At 47.8% G+C, this 20,557-nt stretch overlaps 1 protein-coding gene across 1 annotated transcript in view; it reads left to right on the top strand.

Annotated features, from left to right (window-relative positions):
- Positions 1–15,057, top strand: part of LOC140907890 (uncharacterized) — a 41,823-nt gene extending 26,766 nt beyond the window's left edge. Inside the window, exons 4-8 of the mRNA XM_073334885.2 lie at positions 4,407–4,421; positions 9,812–10,018; positions 12,664–12,771; positions 13,841–13,924; positions 14,947–15,057. Coding sequence (XP_073190986.2) covers positions 4,407–4,421; positions 9,812–10,018; positions 12,664–12,771; positions 13,841–13,924; positions 14,947–15,057 — 525 coding nt within the window. The remainder of the gene's footprint in view (positions 1–4,406; positions 4,422–9,811; positions 10,019–12,663; positions 12,772–13,840; positions 13,925–14,946) is intronic.
- Positions 15,058–20,557: the final 5,500 nt, after the last annotated feature.

Genomic DNA, 20,557 nt, shown 5'->3' with positions numbered 1-20,557 from the left:
AGGGACCAAATCCCACAGCAGGGTCATTAAGGGTACAATTCCACCAGACTAAAAACCCTCGAGCTGTTTGGCCTGACAACAAACCTGATTCTGCCGCCCTTATGCTCCAGCCTTAAAACGCTATGAATTTGGAGTCATGAGGGACAGGAAGTCTAGTGAGAGGCCAATATGGCTGTATCAGGAGCTCTCTAGGGACCTGAAAATCATAAAGTGGAATCATGGACAAATTGCTACGGATGAGTAGAAAAGAACAACCCAAGTATGTAGGGAGAAAACCAGGAAGGCTAAGACACAAAATAAGTTACACCTAGCAAGGGACATACCAGGCAATAAGAAGAGGTTCTATAAATACATGAGGAGCAAGGGTAAAATGAAGGAAAGTGCAGGTCTGCTACGTAAGAGGGAAGGAGAGCTAATAACTGAAGACATCAAGAAGGCGGAAGAGTTTGATGCCTATTTTACTTCAGTCTTCACTAAAGGAGTTGATTGTGACCAGATGCTAAACAAGAGGGGGGGGGGGGGAAGAAACACAAGCCAGAATAGGAAAAACAGATTAAAGAATATTTAAATGTTAGATGTTTTCAAGTTGGCAAGGCCGGATGCCATTCACCCCAGGGTATCTGAGGAACTAGCTGAAACAGTCTTTGAACCTTAGCAATGATCTTCCAGAACTCATGGAGGATGGGTTGGGTCCCAGAGGTTGACACTGGTTGAAAATATAGTCATGAATGTTCACTGTCAAACTGGGAGGGTGTATTTAGTGAGGTTGTCCAGGGATCTGTCCTGGGTCTGGTACTATTCAATATTTTCACTCATGATGTGGATAATGGAGTGGAGAGTATTCTTACAAAATCTGCAGATGACACCAAGCTGAGAGGGGTTGCAAGCACTTTGGAGGACAGGATAAAAATTCAAAATCACCTTGATCAATTGGAGAATTTGCAGTAAGTATTATTTAGATTAGATATGAGGAAATACTTTCCAACTATAAGGATAGTTAAGCTCTGGAATAGTTTCAGCATTAACTGCTCTCTGACACCCTCTGCTCTGCCGTGGTTCCTGAGCACCCACAATTTAAGCACACACTAAATATTCCAGGAAGCACCCACCAGCCTTATGGGGTCCCTACCGGGCCAAAGTCTTTCTAACACTTCCGCGAAGGTTGGGGTCCCCCTTGGACAGAAGGCCCTGTCCATTTGCTGGATCAGAATCCATGTTCGTTTAAACTCAGCCTTTTATACCAAAAGCCTGTTCTCTGATTGTCTCTGGAAATCCCAGTTTTGAACCAATCTATTGAAACCTCTCCAGAGGCAGATCCCTTTCTAGAATGGTTCAGGTTTAGTGACTTGCCTGAATCACCCCCTCCCCTGATGGTTGTAGTTCCGGGAGGAGGTCTGGTACCCCTCACCCAGGGAGTAGGACACAAACACCGAAACCATTCCTAGGTTTAACGCATTGGTCCCCAAAGATCCTGCAGGGGGTTGCAGTAGCTGTCACACCCAGTTCTTCTCCCTCAGCTGCTTGTCTGCTGCCAAGGAATGAATGTGGTGGCTGCCGTGGCCGCAGTGACCCACCAACAGGATCATGCCACCTCTCCCCATTCAGTGCTGGGAAGGGCCATCATGCCGCCCCACTAGGACACCCCCGATTGTTACTCTGACCTTGGGAGATTTGTTGTTTGTGCATGTGGGTTTTCCCAAAAGCTGTTGCTTCCTTTTGCAGGAAATACCTGTTGGCAAACGTGCCAGGGCAAGCAGAGATGGGAACTCAAATCAGCTAGGATCGTGGGGTTAGGCTGTACACCTAACCTGTTCAGAAGAGTGTACGGCTTTCAGTGTCCTGAGGTCAACAGCCCTTCTGGCTCCCTGTCAGGAATACTCACCGTCAGGTAGATATCTCACCATACCCACTCAGCTAGTGATCCTCCTGGGACAAATGTACCTGCATCTCTAGGCACCCAGGTTATAATCAATGGAAACCTCACCTGATGTAAATAAGCACAACTCCATTAAATTCAGTAGATCAAGAGGCACTTTTAGCAGCAGGGAATTTATCCCCTAGGTAGGGTATGATTTTTTCCCATTGTTCGTGAAGGAATGGCTGCCTTGTGAGACTGTGTGTACAGAAAGAACAGGAGGACTTGTGGCACCTTAGAGACTAACCAATTTATTTGAGCATAAGCTTTCGTGAGCTACAGCTCACTTCATCGGATGCATGCAGTGGAAAATACAGGAGGGAGATTTTATATACACAGAGAACATGAAACAATGGGTGTTACCATACACACTGTAACCAGAGTGATCAGGTAAGGTGAGCTATTACCTTGCTTACAGACAGCCCCCCAACCTGAAGCAAATACTCACCAGCAACCACACACCACACATCAGAACCACTAACCCAGGAACCTATCCTTGCAACAAAGCCCGTTGCCAGCTGTGTCCACATATCTATTCAGGGGACACCATCATAGGGCCTAATCACATCAGCCACACTATCAGAGGCTCGTTCACCTGCACATCTACCAATGTGATATATGCCATCATGTGCCAGCAATGCCCCCCTGCCATGGACATTGGTCAAACTGGACAGTCTCTACGTAAAAGAATAAATGGACACAAATCAGATGTCAAGAATTATAACATTCATAAACCAGTCAGAGAACACTTCAATCTCTTTGGTCACTCGATTACAGACCTAAAAGTGGCAATTCTTCAAGAAAAGAACTTCAAAAACAGACTCTAACGAGAGACTGCTGAATTGAATTAATTTGCAAACTGGACACCATTAAATTAGGCTTGAATAAAGACTGGGAGTGGATGGGTCATTACCCAAAGTAAAACTATTTCCCCGTGTTTACTTTTCCCCCCTACTGTTCCTCAGACGTTCTTGTCAACTGCTGGAAATGGCCCCCCTTGATTATCGCTACAAAAGGTTTTTTTTTCTCTCCTGGTGGTAATAGCTCACCTTTCCTAATCACTCTTGTTACAGTCTGTATGGTAACACCCATTGTTTCATGTTTTCTGTGTATATAAAATCTCCCTCCTCTATTTTCCACTGCATGCATCCGATGAAGTGAGCTGTAGCTCATGAAAGTTTATGCTCAAATAAATTGGTTAGTCTCTAAGGTGCCACAAGTCCTCCTTTTCCTTTTGCAGATTCAGACTAACACGGCTGCTACTCTGAAACCTGTGTGTACAGTGTGTGTGTGTTGGGAGGGGTGGGGACAAGACTGACAACTATGAGCATACATTTGAGACTGCTAGACACACTTTGGTGCAACTTGCGTGTCTTTATATGACTAAACTCCTCACTGAGTTTGACATGTGAGAGGCACTGGGACCAAGTGGATTTGGAATTTTCATGCAAAATGTCATCTGATGGACAGAGAGGAGCAAGAAGTCTCGTCCAAGTGATAGACGCTGCTGAGAAGAAGGTTCTTGTGCTAACAATGATGCGATTGTAAGGAGGGGCAGAGATGAGGGAGCTTCCAAGCTCCCACTGAGAAAGGAATTTGGAACCCCATCACATGTGTAACTGAAGCATTGCTGCCGACTTTCATAGCTTTCATACAGTCATAGTGAAGGCCAGCAAGGCCATTGTGGTCCTGTAGTCTGACCTGCTGCAGAACACAGAACAGGCCAAAGAACCGCAGCCAGTCATTTCTGCATCAAGCCTGTAACTTCCATTTCTGCGAAAGCATCTTTTTGAAAGGAAATCGAATCCTGACGGAAAGCCTGCAAGTGATGGAGAATCCAGCATATCCCCAGATAAGTGGTTCCCGTGGTCAATTATCTTCACTATTTCAAAATGCACCATATTTCTAGTCTGAACATTGCAAGAGCTCCAACTTTTAGGCCCCAAATCTGCAGTCATCCCAAAGGACAGACCTCTGTGCCCACATGGACCCCATGGAAACCATCGGGTGCCACACAGGTGCCAGGGTCTGTCTGTCTGCACAATACTGGGGAATTGGGGTTTTATTTAGCACAGCAAAGACATGGACTGGAAACCCTATTCCAGTGGGCAAACTGCTGGGAGTGTTACCCAACTAACTTCTATTTCCTGCATTTGCAAAAGAAATACCATAGCATTTGGGAAGCAAACCTGCAACTGACATAATGTCACAGTGCTATACAGATTCACAGAATATCAGGGTTGGAAGGGACCTCAGGAGATCATCTAGTCCAGTGGTCCCCAACGCAGTCCCTGAGGGTGCCATGGGGCCTGCCAGGGCATTTTTGTGCACCCGTAGGGCACCCCGCTGCTGAAATGCTGCCGAGAAGCATTGCTGTTTCTCAGCGGCATTTCGGAGGCAACGCTTCGTGCCGCTTCTCGGTGGCATTTTGGCAGCAGGGTGGCTGGCAGATGTGGGGGACCACTGATCTAGTCCAACCCCCTGCTTAAAGCAGGACCAATCCCCAGTTAAATCATCCAACCGATTTTTGCCCCATATCCCTAAACAGCCCCCTCAAGGATTGAACTCACAATGCTGGGTTTAGCAGGCCAATGCTCAAACCACTGAGCTACCCCTCCCCCCATTCTGAATAACCTCTGTCCTCAGCTCTTTCAGGTCGTAGTACTTTGCTCTAATAGCAGAATGTATATTACATTTTACGTACTCGGACATTGTCTAATTAACCCTCCCAACACTCCTGAGACCCGGGTCTAGAGAAATATTATAATCTCCATTTCAGGGAGTTCCAGGCACAGAAATGCCATTTATCTTTGTCTCCTCTAATGAAAGCATAACCCGAGAAAGGAAAGGCGCTTTAGTTCTCTGTAAGGTAAATCACAGACTGTCCAACACAACAGGACACAACACACACGTGTAAGTCACCTTGGGTGTGTAGTGTTCTGATATATGTGTACTGTGTGTGTGACGGGCACAGGGTATCTGAAAAATCCAAAGAGCCATTTCTAGGGAAAAATTCACAGCAAAATTATTTATTATTGGTGATTTGCATCACAGCAGCCCCTGTTCAGTGCTGGTGTCAGAGTCTCATTGCGCCAAGCACCGTACCCAGGAACGAAGCCTGGACTTGGCTGGTAGCCAGCATCGATGTGAGCAGCCTTTAAGACCAGCCTGCACTGGGATGGCCCCATGGTCCCCTTTAAACCAACCTGTCTTAAAAGCACTTCATGCAAACATGAGGGGTCTCTCATTAGCTGAAGGCTTCAGGAGGACACACAAAGCTCTGTGGAAATAAGTGGGGATTCCTGAAATCCGAGGCTTCCATCTCTGTGCTCCAGATCCTCCAAACTTTGGAAACAGAGTTCAAGGCCTGTAGGGGCAGCTCCCTCGCTCTTCCAGGGAAGAGAGCTGGGGAGCTGTGGAGGAGCCTGCTGCTTGGCACCGTTGTGGGGACTGTATTAGCAGCGAGGATTGTGTTGGAATCAATACTGGTTAGCCCTGGAGGGAGAGGCTGGATTCCAGGATCTGTGGAGTGGGGACACAGGGAAGATGCACTGGCTGGCAATGTAAAAGGCAGCTGCCCTCCAGATCTGTCGAACTGAGGATACAGGGAAGATATGCCAGTGAGGTCTGGAGAAAGAGGCTTCTTGAGGGACCCGGACAGCCATGAGGGATAAATGCTGGTCAGTTTCCCAAGGCCAGGTTGTGCTGCAAAGGGAGGAGTCTGTGCTCCACAGGACAAACCAAGATTTCAATTAAGCAGGAGTCTTGTGATAAACAAGGGTCAGTGATCCAGTTTGTGCTGGAGAGCAGCAAGGAGAAAGCAGGGAGACATCTGACAGATACAAAAGTAACATCTTGTTACAGATGCACCTGCAAGAATGAGACTGCAAATGTTTGTGTAACAAACACACCTCCTGGGTGTGGTGTTCTGTCCCATCTAGTGGCACTCAGGAGGTGCCTGGGTTACATTTGCAGGCCCCTTGGCTGAGCACTGCTAAACCTTAGGGCTGCAACAGAGCTGCAGTGGGACTCTCAGAGCAACCACTATTCAACAGAGCGCCAGAAACTGAAGACTGGTGACTGAATTCTTCACTGCCATGCACCTCAGTCTTATTTCACAGGACACTAGCACCTGCATATACCAACCAAGGTCTGTTATGCTAAGCGCTGTACGCAGACATAGGACAGGAGAGTCCTTGCCCTTATGAGCATTCAATCTAAACAGGCCACACGGAGGAAGAGTGGGAGAAAGAAAGGATCGCTATTCACAGATGGGGAGCTGAGGCCCATCGAGATAAAGTAACTTGCCAAAAGTCACACATGGAGTTGACAGACTTTGTAAACTATTGGCCAGATTCAATCATCAACACCTAAACTTTGGATCAAATACAATTCTGCATTGAACCTAAACCCCAGGAGAGCACATGCAAGAAGCACTCCTTAGGCTGAGGGGGAAAATTCGGCGGGGCAAAACATGATTTTGTGATTAAGGTGTTACAATAATAAGTAATAATAATACGTAATAAGACTCAAGGATCAGTCATGTTAACAGGGGAGTATTATAGGACACATCAAGAATTTCTAGCATTTCAGCAGCTGACTGATAGAGAAGTAAGTGGTACGAGCGCACTGCCGCCCCACCCCACGTGACGCAGCACCAGCTTTAATTCACATAAGAACAGAAGAACGGCCATACTGGGTCAGACCAAAGGTCCATCCGGCCTAGTATCCAGCCCAGTATCCTGTCTACCAACAGAGGCCCATGCCAGCTGCCCCAGAGGGAGTGAACCTAACAGTTAATGATCTAGTGATCTCTCTCCTGCCATCCATCTCCACCCTCTGACAGACAGAGGCTAGGGACACCATTCCTTACACATCCTGACTGATAGCCATTAATGGATTTATCCATGAATTTATCCAGTTCTCCTTTAAAACCTGTGTGACAGGGCGGACTGGCCCCGCACTGGGAATGAGAGGGTCAACCCTTCCCTGCTGGCAGAGGAAGCCACGCACCTGAGGCTCTGCTGGGCATGCTCCAACAGAGAGTCAAGTATAAAAGCCTGCAGAGCTGCTCAGTCAGGGCTGGCAGCTGAGGTAGGAAGACACCCAGCAGAGGCTCCAGCCCAGGAGCAGTGGCGACTCGTACAGGAGGGAGCCGAGGGGCCAGGAAGTGTGACCAGAGACTGGCAGCTGTGGGAACCCCAGGGAGTCCCAGGGGCTGAGGAACCTGAAGACCCTGATGCCACAGGGACTGCTACATCAGGAGAACTGGTCGGAAGCGACCCAGGAAAGGGAAGGGAGTGGTATCTCCCACCACTCTGAGGGCAGTGTGTTGCGGTAGAATTCCCCGCTGACCGGGGGAGGATCACACCGTCAATGACAGGGCCCTGGGTTGGAGCCCAGTGAAGGTGGGTGGGCCCAGGCTAAGCCCCCCTGCCTTTTTTTGTGATGACATAATTCACCAACCCCACTCTAACCTCAAAGGAGATAGATGAACTCCGGCTGCTGGGCTGCACTTTCCTACGAGGGGAAGGGGACTGAGAGGGACTCTGGCCCTCAGGCCACACCGCTTTAGGAGCGCACTATAGAGACTCCGGCCGCTAGGCCATGCTATCCCACCAAAGGAAGAGAAATTTTGGGAGACTCTGGCCATTGGGCCACACTGCTTTGGGAGCACACTATAGGGACTCTAGCCGCTAGGCCGCACTATCTCACCAGGGGAAGAAGATTTAGAGGGACTCTGGCCATTGGGCCATACAGCCCTGACTACCAGGGAGGTTGTAGAACTGGTGTAGAAGCTGGGAGGTGGGGTTAACCTTGCCCCACCCCAGAATCAAAGAGGCAGACGAGGTACAAAACCCGCCACATCCTGTTATAGTCCTAGCCTTCACAACCTCCTCAGGCAAGGAGTTCCACAGGTTGACTGTGCATTGAGTGAAGAAGAACTTCCTTTTATTTGTTTTAAACCTGCTACCCATTAATGTCATTTGGTGACCCCTAGTTCTTATATTATGGGAACGAGTAAATAACTTTCCTTATTCACTTTCTCCACATCACTCATGATTTTATAGACCTCTATCATAGCCCCCCTTAGTCTCCTCTTTTCCAAGATGAAAAGTCCTAGCCTCTTTAATCTCTCCTCATATGGGACCTGTTCCAACCCCCTAATCATTTTAGTTGCCCTTCTCTGAACCTTTTCTAATGCCAGTATATCTTTTTTGAGATGAGGAGACCACATCTGCATGCAGTATTCAAGATGTGGGCATACCATGGATTTATATAAGGGCAATAAGATATTCTCCATCTTATTCTCTATCACTTTTTAATGATTCCTAACATCCCGGTTGCTTTTTTGACTGCCGCTGCACAATGCGTGGACGTCTTCAGAGAACTATCCACGATGACTCCAAGATCTGTTTCCTGATTAGTTGTAGCTAAATTAGCCCCCATCATATTGTATGTATAGTTGAGGTTATCTTTTCCAATGTGCATTACTTTACATTTATCCACATTAAATTTAATTTGCCATTTTGTTGCCCAATAACTTAGTTCACATACCGCACAGGGAGGGATGGAATTGTCAGTTACAAACCCCGTCTGTCCTGCCTGGATTACCAAACTGTAGCTAAACGGTAAGCCAGAATGTGCAAGAAATGAGCTGAAGAAAGAATTCTGAGACTTCCTGGTCTTATCCTGCAGCAGAATCCTGATGAAGGGGACTTCACAGCCAGGAATACCGTCCACACTGTTTACTGTATTTTGTGTAGGAGGGAAAGTATTGTGAGAGCCCCACTCAGAGGACACAGAGAACATGCTCTAATCACATAAAAAGAAGTCTGACAGTTTGATTGCTGTGCTTGACAGAACTGCAGGACCAGTGGATAAAGAGGAAGTGATTGATGGGATATAACTGGCTCTTGGTAACACGTTTGAAACAGTCTCTCATGAAATCTGATTCTCAAAATTAATTGAAATTGGCTTTGGTAGGGACACAGCCACATGCACTGAAAATTGGCCAATGTAAATACAGAATAAGGAAAAAGCGGTAGCAGCCTACAAAAGAGTTAACCCAAAGACAGGGGGATCCATTTGGAAGGGGGGCTAGGGGTATGACTAGGAGCAATGGGATAACATTAAGAAGGAATGGGTTCGGATGACTCATAGGAAGACTTCAGGATGGTGAGATGTCTCCAGCTTTGGAACAGGGGCCTCCTATTGGATACGGGGGAGCCGCATTGCTAGGGATACAAAAGAGCAGGTTCGCCAGTGAGGAGCAGTCTGGTGTGTGGTTATCCATTGTTGATGCACTGTACAGTCCCCTTGGATTTAGTGGTGGCACCATCAAAAACAATGACTTGGGCCTACTGACTGGCTCTAGGGGAATGCTTGTTGTGTGATTTCTGGACTGAGAGCTGACAGGTAAAGCTCTGGTTGTCTGGACTTTAGGGGAGAGGTGTTTTCTTGCTATAAGTCAGCATAGATAGAGCAATGGCAACTTATAGCAGCTGGGGTTCTGGCCCAACAGATCCTCAGCTGGTATAAGTTGCCCTAGCTCCATTGGCTTTCATGGATCTACGCTGACTCACACCAAGACAGGTACAGGTACCTTGGCCTTTCCCAGTACAGAGGCCCCTGGCCACCCCCCAGCTATCGGCTGTTTAGCCATTGGTGCACACGATTTCAGCAATTTATTTGAAAAAATCCTCCTTTTCCTCTTACCGACCTCCCCTCTGTGCCCGCCCCAGCAGGGTGGCCAATGGAAACATCCTGCAGATGGAGGGAGAAAAGTCACCTGTTCAGGGAGGATGAAGCAGGCAGCCAATGAGGCACTAGCCCACATGGAGGAGGCAGCGTATAAAAGGGCTTTCCCCGGGAGGGACAGGGCTGCCCACCCAGCTCTCACTGAATCCCACAGCGCACAGGATGGAGACCTGCCTGAAAGTCCTGCTGATTGTCGGGGTGGTCACAGCAGCCCCCGCGCCATCATCATCCCCTCTGCCAACCCACAAGGATGCGGTTTTAGCTGCTGTTCAGCTCTACAACCAAGAGCCAGATATAACACTGGTCTACCGGCTCCTGGAAGCTGAGCCGCAGCCAGACTGGGTGAGTGACCTGGGAAATCACTTTTTGGCCTATTAGATGATGCTTAAACTCATAGGGCGAGTCAATGGGAATCGCAGCCCTGTGATGCTAGGCTCCTGTGCCTACACTTTGGTATTTGCACCCTTACTGTTATTATCCAGGGCTGATTTCTGGCTGTGCCAAGAAAGACAGTTTCTGCTCACAATCCAAGTAGGCAGTGGTTAGGGGAAGGGGAACGACAGGGAATTTATAGACCAGCCAACTCGAGTCACTGAAAGCAGCATGGCCAAAACTGGTTATAAAGAGGATGTGAAATATGTGCAGGGACGGGTAGCAGCCAGACAGCTATTTCCCTGTATTATCACACAGCAGCTTCCTGGTCTCACTGCAGAGGAAGGGCCTGAGAGCAGCAGTTCGTTCAGATTCAGCAGGCAGAACATGTTTTCCATTTGAATTATACCCCGAGAAACTCGGGGCAGGGACCGTCTTACTCTGTGTTTGTACAGCGCCTGGCACAAAGGCGGTAGCCAGCCATAAGTGTTCAAAGAGAATGCGTCCGCCCTGAAAAAATCATGCAATTGGCTTAAAAATCACGATTTAATAGAGATACCAGTGCAGTTCTAGTGGGTTTTTTTTTTTTTTTTGCTGTCTGGGTTCTGAAACTTTACAAATAAATACTGATTATTGGTCATTAAAAGATATGGCTCTTAGAAAGCTTAAAAAGCTTTAGGAAAAGACCATTTGAATTCAGTGCCCTCCCTGGGTCTCCTTGCGAAGAGAATTCAAATTTAGTAATATGGAGAAGACAGATTTAATGTAAAGACATTTGTTAATCCCTTATTGTCATTATTTATTAAGTGGTAACAAAGCACTGGGCACTATTCTTCCCAGAGGGACCTAATTGATATATTTATATCCCAGCAGCATCTAGAGGTTCAAGCCAAGACCACAGCTCCATTGTGCTAGGTGCTGTACAAATACATAGTAAGATACAGTTCCTGCCTAGAAGAACTTTACAATCCAAATAGATAAGACAAAGGGTCGGAGAAAGGACGTATTATTATCCTCATTTTAGAGGGGGAAACTGAGGCACAGAGCAATACCTTGCAATCAAAATAAGCATACACTATCCTATGTTCTAAAGTATGTAATTTTTCATTAATGCCCTGTTCACTGACACCTATGTTGACCGCAAAAGTTGTCAGAGTTACCATTTATCTTCAGTACAAGTTTGTATTCGTTTTAAAATGCTGCCCTTGCTCTGAAAAGTGGGAGTGCCTAAAATGGCATCCCCTTGTTCAGCACAGTGGCTCCCTCTGAGTTTTCACAGTCAGAACTGTCGGCTATGGGCCAAGAGTTTTGTAAGTAACAAGTGATTTCAGGTGCCCAACTTGAAACACATCAGAAGGGTCTGATTTCCAGAACGTTCTCAGCACCCGCACTCTGAGAGTCAGACCCCTTCAAATAAGGCACCCAACTGTGAGGCACACAAACTCACCAGCCATGTTCTAAAACCGTGGCCCATGGCTAACAGAAATGCTCACTCCTTTGTACTCCAGCTGGGTCTGCAGAGCGGGAGCTGGATTTTGTTCCTTCTCATACATTATCAACAGCACCTTGTTTCTTGGGCTCCCGTGATGAGGCATGAAAAGCAAAAGCAAGGCCTGAGCAAACATTCAATTGGCAAGACTGACAGTTAGGGAAATAACCATATTTTTAATGAAAGGCTTGATCCCGTGAGCTACTGAGCACCCTCTGCTCGCAGTGAGGTCAGTGGAAGTTGAGGGTGCTCAGCACCACACAGGAGTGCTCAGAGTGTTTCATGATCAAGCCCAAAAGGAGGACACTGGGGGTCCGATTCTGCAAACACTTGCACACACAAGTAACTTCTGCAAGACAGGAACCTACATATAGAAATTACAGTGAGGCAATAAGACCTGGAATACCAGGAGTTCACTTGAACAATGTCATTTCAGACCAGAATCGCACTTTCAGCAATTAAAACACATGCAGAAACATTCAGTGACTGGATTTTCTAAGAGAAGGGCAGGGAACAGGAGAGGAAAGGGGGAGGGAGACAGAGAATTGCAAGATACTAATTATTTGTTCATGCTGTAGAAACATGGGCCAGACCCTCATCTGATGCAAATCAGCTCCATTTAAGACAAAGGAGCTTACATCAGAGTTAGGCCGCAGCATATGAAGTTACATTCCTGGATTTAGAGTAACAGCCGTGTTAGTCTGTATTCGCAAAAAGAAAAGGAGTACTTGTGGCACTTTAGAGACTAACCAATTTATTTGAGCATGAGCTTTCGTGAGCTACAGCTTAAGCTTATGCTCAAATAAATTGGTTAGTTCTCTAAGGTGCCACAAGCATTCCTGGATTTATATTTGAACAGCATTTGAAAAATTCAAGGCCCTAGACTACTGCTGAGAACGATTATTAATAACTGTTTAGTTCAGTAGAATAGAACAAGTGAATATTTACATTCTCTTTAGGGCAAGGGCCTTGTGTGTGTGTGTGAACAGCGCCCAGCACAATGCGGATCTAATGCCAATCTGGGTTTCTGGGCAATACTGTAACATAAAAGAAAAATATTTACAAGGCCAAAGTTCCTTGTTGCTCACTGTGAATGTTAATTTTCCTTATTCATTGAACTTCTTAGGACATGTCTTCTAAAACTATCCAAACACTGAGATTTACTGTGAAAGAGACAGTGTGCCCGGTATCAGAGAAACGTGACATCAACCAGTGTGAATTCAAAGAAGACGGGGTAAGGATCACTCCCTGCATGGAGACCCCTCCCTCTGCTCTTCTATCTCACTGACCACACAGATGCTCAACAGCATCTCTCAGATCCCCAAGCCTTGTAGAAAATATATGCTTCAAGCAGAGACGTAAAGGAAGGAAGGGTGCTACAGTACAGTGCCTCTTCTGCTGTATCCTATTACTGATCCTTCCGTCAAGGTCACAGATGACATACATTCATTCATCCAACCCCTAATTATAGGACTACGTGGTTTTTAATCTCTGGTTTGCTGTTGTCAGCTGGGGCACCGTTCTACCGGGGAACCCTCACTGAAGTCCAAAGGTGAAGGGGATGCAGCTCGTGTCTAATATTATTCGTGGTACACTAGCACTTTGACATCCCTAATGAGATCAGGGCCCCATGGTGTCAGGTGCTGCACAGACACAGACAGTCCCCGCCCCAAAGTGTTCACAATCTAAATAGACCAGACAGAGACAGGCTGGCCGAGGGGGAGTGCTCTTATCCCCGTCTCACTGGTGGGTGATGTGACCCAAGGTCACACACCAGGTCAGAGGCACAGTGGAGAATTCAACCCAGGTGTCCTGAATCTGTGCCCATCGCTGTAACTGCAACACCCTGCTTCTAGTTCCATAAGCATGCTCTGCCTTAACAGCAATCCAGCCTCACTTGGCTCAACTGAGTATAGATTTTGACTCATTCTCTCCTTGTTTATATCTACATTTACCCATATGCTGTTCTCTGTGGGCCCCTCTCACTCATCACTCAAGGAATCCCACAGATTGCACAGTGACTGCTTGCAAAGTAAGGCGCTATTGAACATGAGCCAGGGTTACATAGATTGTGAGCTCCTTGGGGCAGGGATCATCCTTCTGGTCTGTGTTTTGTACTTTCCCTAGCACAATGGGGTCCTGATCCACTGTGATGCCCAAACCAGGCCCAAGGTCGAGCCTCCCAACCTCCTGCTGAACTTGTGACCAACCCACCCTGGGAAGCAGGTCTCCACATGCGAGTGGTCTGAGCGTTATCACTCCCTGACAGGCAGATGCTGAGGTCTCTTTTCTCTCCCTTGCAGCTGGTCAAAGACTGCTCTGGATTCTTCTCCACTGAAAAGGACCCCCCTTCCGTCATTATCAAATGTGAGGAGGCGTCTGAGGAGGTGGGTAACCGAGAGGGCCTCCTCTCTGCTCACGGCTGGGCTGAGGCAGGGTTACGGGTTTCCCTCACTGAGATCCTGGCCAGGTATTTCGCACTGCACAAGTGTCCAGCTCATCTGCTGGCATTGAGTTGGCAAAGGCCTCCTGCCCCATGAGCCTGGAGGTGGAACCCTACAGTTGCCAGCAGAACCGCTGGGAGCAAATTCTAATCTCACTGGGATACATAAGAAACCTAAAGCTCCAGACGGTGCCTGGGAGCGGGGCAAGGGCAGGGCGGTCTGGGGAGGCTCCTCACCACCTGCCTTTGTCTGGCAGCAGCATTTACAAACGTTGAATGATGCAGACACTGAATGGCCCCTGGTCCCACACACCAGGCAAAGGCCCCAGCATGGCCCTTCCTTCTTACCCGAGAGCAGGGACCTGCCCAAGGTGGCTGTAAGGGTTCCAGACAGCAAAGTGGGAGGGGATAAGGGCTGCTTATAATCCTGCACCTTAAATGGCATGGCCCTAGCACACTGTCCCTCCAGCAGGCAAGCTCCTTCCCCTTCCTCAGAGCCACAGAGCAATGTCACCCTCTGTCCAGACTCCAGCAGCAACACTCGCTCCTGAAGGCTACTCCTCTCCCCCACTAGCCACCTAGGCCCACAGTGACACTGGTTGGATGCTCTCTTTTGTTCTGGAGAGGCCATGTGCTCCAGGGGAGAGGGCACTGGACTGGGACTCAGGAGACCTGGGCTCTACTTCCTGCTCTGCTACTGACCAGCTGTGTGACCTCAGGCATGTCACACTCTCACCCCTCACCCTTTCCCCCTCTGTCTATCTGGACTGTAATCCCCTTGGGGCAGAGACTGTCGCCCACTGTGCGTGTGTTACAGCAACTACCGCAGCCCTCCTCAAAGTTGGGGCCTCTAGTCATTGCTAATAAGAAATGAAACACAAGAGGGAACAAAGTAACATTCCCTGAGCTGCAGGAGCCAGTTTCAGTCTGCGTGGAGATGCTAACCCTGACTTCTTTTCTCTCTAGCCTAATATCGTCACACGGGGCCGCTGGAAAAGATTCTGGAGAGGAGCTGGCAAATTTTTTCGTCAGCATGGTTTGAACATCCTTACTGCTACTCTCAAAATGATTGGCTAACAAGATCCAGAAATAGAGAAGATCCATCTGTGCCTCCATTTCTCCTCCACTGGAAGCCCCACTGGTAGCCAGGCTTATAACAATCTGAACAACTTCAAAGCATCTGCTTCGACCTACCACTTATCCACTCTTTCAGTGCTGCTCACCAGGGCCCCTCTGCATAATAAATTGCCATTCTGCAAACCTATACTGTAGTCCTCTGCTTCCATATTGTGGGAGGAGATTAGAGACGTGAACCAGAGTGAGTCACCAGACTGTGCAACAGGCCAATGAAAGACCCGGAGTAAGAGTCACATGCCATCCTCCTTAAAGAGATCCATCCGCTGCCCAATTGCCACAGAGATCCAGACACTAAGGCCCAACTTGTTAAAAGTGACTAGCAATTTTGGGTGCCCAACACAGGATGTCCTCAAAGGGGCCTGGTTTTCAGAAAGTGCTGAGCAGCTGCCCTCTGAAAATGTGGCCCCTTCAAGATCTCTCTAAATTTGGAGACACCCAAAATCAATGGTCACTTTGGAAAATGTAGGACTCAGGGCATGTAATGCTTTAGAAACTGGGATTTTCATTCATCCACCACAAGATGGCAAAATATTGGCCTCAGGGGGCCCTAAGGGAATGGGTTGAAATAGCACACACAGGCCCCGGCTTCAGCCACTAAGGGTCTTAATTGGGTTAACGGCCATAGAGAAGGAATGCCTGGCCACGGTGCTGGCCGCTAAAAAGCTGCAGCCGTATCTCTTTGGGCAGTGCTTTACTGTGCACACTGGCCATTCGCCCCTGACGTGGCTTCACCAAATAAAAGGGATTAATGCCAAGCTCCTGAGATGGAGCCTGCTCCTCCAGGGTTATGGCCCATGTGAAGGGGAGTGCCAATGTTATAGCCGATGCTTTACCATGAGGCGGGGGCCCTGAACTTCCCCAGGTGACTGGCTAAGTGACCCCGCTCAGTTCAGACTCAAAGGGGTGGGGAAGAGATGTGAGGAAGCAAGGGGGGTTCCTGTTGTTTTCAATGGTTTGCATGCAGAGGGGAGTGAGACTCAGTTTCCCTGGGTGTTTCTGGTTTAACAAGGTGGTGGTGGGAGAGGGAGTTTGTTGTTACAGAGGGCCAGCAAATGGCCTGGAGAATGGGTACCCCAGCGACTGGTGACCTGGTTACCGGGAGGCCCAGCTTGGGAGTCACAGCCGGTTCTGGCCAGTGGGAGGACAATGGACCGTGGAGAGAGGTCCCCAGTGACCTGACCAGCCGGTTCCAGCCAGAGGGGAAACAAAGGATGGATGAGAGGAGAGGTTGAGAGAAGAGGAGGCCCAGGTGGCCTGTTTACCTGGGACAGAAGACAAAGGACAGAGGTGGGACTTGGGGGACGGTGATATCGGATGCCCAGCTGGAAGGAGGGGGTTCTGGGCTCGGAGGAGAGAGCAGCCAGAGCCCACCTGGAGACCGGAGAGACCTAGATGTACTGTGCTGAAGGATGCTAGGCCTGAGGCCCTGAGAGTTTCCTATGCTGTGTTCAGATGCTCAATAAACCTTTCTGTTTTATGCTGGCTAAGAGTCACTCCGGTCTAGAGATCAGGGTTGCATTATTCCCTCTGGGTGTGGAGGCCCCGAGGTCCAGAGCGAATGGACTCCCTGAGGGGGCCCACGGCAAGAGACAGGCGAGCTGAGGGCTCAGAGAGGTGCAGTTCCAGGAGGCAGAGGGGCCTATGGCTTAACCCCCGAGGGAGAGTGGACCCCTGAGAAAGGCTGTCACACTGAAGGGGGTTCCTCCCAGGGACCGTACAGAGCCGAGAGAGAGCACGAGTCCTTTGAGTCTGTGACAAGAGGCCAATATGGCTGTATCAGGTGCTCTCTAGAGACTTGAAAATCATAAAGTGGAATCATGGACAAATTGCTAAGGATGAGTAGAAAAGAACAACCCAAGTATGTAGGGAGAAAACCAGGAAGGCTAAGACACAAAATAAGTCACACCTAGCAAGGGACATACAAGGCAATAAGAAGAGGTTCTATAAACCCACTAGGAGCAAAGTAAGATGAAGGAAAGTGCAGGTCTGCTATTTAAGAGGGAAGGAGAGCTAATAATAGACAACACCAAAAAGACTGAGGATTTTGATGCTTATTTTACTTCCGTCTTCACTAAAAGTGTTGATTGTGACGAGATGCTTATCAAGAAGGGGGAAGGAACACAAGCCAGAATAGGGAAAACAGATTAAAGAATATTTAAATAAGTTAGATGTATTCAAGTTGTCAAGGACGGATGCCATTCACCCTAGGGTACTTAATAAACTATCTGAAGCAATCTTTGTACCAGTAGCAATTATCTTCCAGAACTCATGGAGGGTATGTGGGGTCCCAGAGGACTACAGAAGGGAAAACATGGTACCTCTCTTTAAAAAAAGGGAACAAAGGGAATTACAGACAGTCAGCCTAACTTCAATACCTGGAAAGTTACTCAAACAGACCATTAAACAATCCATGTGTAAGCGCCTAGAGTAGAACAGCATGATGAGTAGTAGACAAAATGGATTTGTCAAGAACTAATCATGCCAAATCAACTTAATTTCTTTTTTTGTCAGGCTATTGGCCAGCGTGTGAGGTGAAGCAGTAGATGTGCTATATCTTGATTTTAGTAAAGCTTTTGACACAGTCCCACATGACATTTCATAGAATCATAGAAGATTAGGGTTGAAAGAGACCTCAGGAGGTCGAGTCCAACCCCCTGCTCAAAGCAGGACCCCACCTAAATCATCCCAGCCAGGGCTTTGTCAAGCCAGGCCTTAAAAACCTCTAAGGATGGAGATTTCACCACCTCCCTGGGCAACCCATTCCAGTGCTTCACCCACTGCAACTTGAGACCATTGCTCCTTGTTCTGTCATCTGCCACCACTCAGAACAGCCGAGCTCCATCCTCTTTGGAACCCCCCTTCAGGTAGTTGAAAGCTGCTATCAAATCCCCCCTCACTCTTCTGCAGACTAAACAAGTCCAGTTCCCTCAGCCTCTCCTCATAAGTCATGTGCCCCAACCCCCTAAGCATTTTCGTTGCCCTCTGCTGGACTCTTTCCAATTTGTCCACATCCTTTCTGGAGTGTAGACGTAATATTCCAGATGTGGCCTCACCAGTCCCAAATAGAGGGGAATAATCACATCCCTTGATCTGCTGGCAATGTTCCTACTAATGCAGCCCACTATGCTGTTAGCCTTCTTGGCAACAAGGGCACACTGCTGACTCATATCTAGCTTCTCATCCACTGTAATCCCCAGGTCCTTTTCTGCAGAACTGCTGCTTAGCCAGTCGGTCCCCAGCCTGTAGAGGTGCATGGGATTCTTCCATCCTATGTGCAGGACTCTGCGCTTGTCTTTGTTGAACCTCATCAGATTTCTTTTGGACGAATCCTCCAATTTGTCAAGGTCACTCTGGACCCTATCCCTACCCTCCGGCATATCTACCTCTTCCCCCAGCTTAGTGTCATCTGCAAACTCGCTGAGGGTGCAATCCATCCCATCATCCAGATCATTAATAAAGATGTTGAACCGGCCCCAGGACTGTCCCTGGGACACTCCACTTGATACTGGCTGCCAACTAGACATCAAACCGTTGATCACTACCTGTTGAGCCTGACAATCTAGCCAGCTTTCTATCCATCTTATAATCCATTCATCCAATCCATACTTTTTTAACTTGCTGGCAAGAATACTGTGGGAGGCCGTATCAAAAGCTTTGCTAAAGTCATGATATATCACGTCAACTGCTTTCCCCATATCCACAGAGCCAGTTATCTCAGCATAGAAGGCAATCAGGTTGGTCAGGCATGACTTGCCCTTGGTGAATTCATGTCGAATGTTCCTGATCACCTTCCTCTCCTCCAAGTGCTTCAAAATGGTTTCCTTGAGGACTTGCTCCATGATTTTTCCAGTGACTGAGGTGAGGCTGACTGGTCTGTAGTTCCCCGGATTCTCCTTCTTCCCTTTTTTAAAGATGGGCACTATGTTTGCCTTTTTCCAGTTATCCAGGACCTCCCCTGATCACCACGAGTTTTGCATAAGCAAATGAGAGGAATGTGGTCTAGATGAAATACTAAAGGGTGGGTGCAACACTGGTTAAAAAAACCCTACTCAAAAAGTAGTTATGAATGTTCACAGTCAAACTGGGAGGGTGTATTTAATGGTATCCTCCAGTGGTCTGTCCTGGGTCCGTTACTATTCAATATTTTCATTAATGAGGTAGATAATGGAGTGGAGAGTATGCTTATAAAATCTGCAGAGGACACCAAGCTGAGAGGGGTTGCAAGCACTTTGCAGGACAGGATTAACATTCAAAATCACCTTGATCAATTGGAGAACTTTTCTGAGATCAACAAAATAATATTCAGTAAAGACAAGTGCAAAGTACAACACCAAGGAAGAAAAAATCAAATGCCCAAATACATAATGGACAATGACTGGCTAGGTGGTAATACTGCAGAAATGGATCTGGGGTTACAGGAGATCACAAACTGAATATGAGCCAATGACAGGATGTTCTTTTGAAAAAGGTTAATCTCATTCTGGGGTGTGTTAACAGGAGTGTCATATGTAAGACCCAGGAGATCATTGTTCCATTCTACTGGGCACGGGTGAGACCCCAACTGGAATGCCGTGTCTAGTTGTGGGGCCCACACTTTAAAAAATACATAACAAATTGGAGAGAGACCAGAGGAGAGCAACCAAAATGATAAAAGGTTTAGAAAACCTGACCTATGAGGAAAGGGGGGAAAAACGGGGCATGTTTAGGCTTGAGAAAAGAAGACTGAGGGGGACCCGATAACAGTCTTCAAATATGTGACGGGCTGTTATAAAGAGGGTGGGGATCCATGGTTCTCCATGGAGACTGAAGGTAGGACATGAAGCAATGGGCTTTATCCACAGCTAGGGAGAGTTAGGTTATTATTATTAGGAAATACTAATTATTAGGAAATACTTTCTAACTATAAGGATAGTTAAGATCTGGAATAGTTTCAGCATTAACTGCTCTTTTGATACCCTTCCACCTCCACCCTCATTCCTGGGCACCCACAATTTAAGCACACACTAAACATTCCAGGAAGCACCCACCAGTCTTATGGGGTCCCTACTGGGCCAAAGTCTTTCTAACACTTCCGCAAAGGTTGGGGCCCCCCTTGGACAGAAGATCCTGTCAGATTACTGGATCAGAATCCATGTCAGTTTAAACGCAGCCTTTTATACCAAAAGCCCGTTCTCTGATTGTGACTCGCCTTAATCACCCCCTCCCCTGATGTTTGTAGTTCCGGGAGGAGGTCTGGTACCCCTCCCCCAGGGAGTAGGACACAAACACCGAAGCCATTCCTAGGTTTAACGCATTGGTCCCCAAAGATCCTGCAGGGGGTTGCAGTAGCTGTCACACCCAGTTCTTCTCCCTCAGCTGCTTGTCTGCTGCCAAGGAATGAATGTGGTGGCTGTGGTGGCCAAAGTGACCCACCAACAGGATCATGCCACCTCTCCCCATC

Source organism: Lepidochelys kempii, chromosome 2, assembly GCF_965140285.1.
Source record: "Lepidochelys kempii isolate rLepKem1 chromosome 2, rLepKem1.hap1, whole genome shotgun sequence".
Taxonomy (NCBI): domain Eukaryota; kingdom Metazoa; phylum Chordata; order Testudines; family Cheloniidae; genus Lepidochelys; species Lepidochelys kempii.
This window is presented reverse-complemented; position numbering and strand designations above follow the sequence as displayed.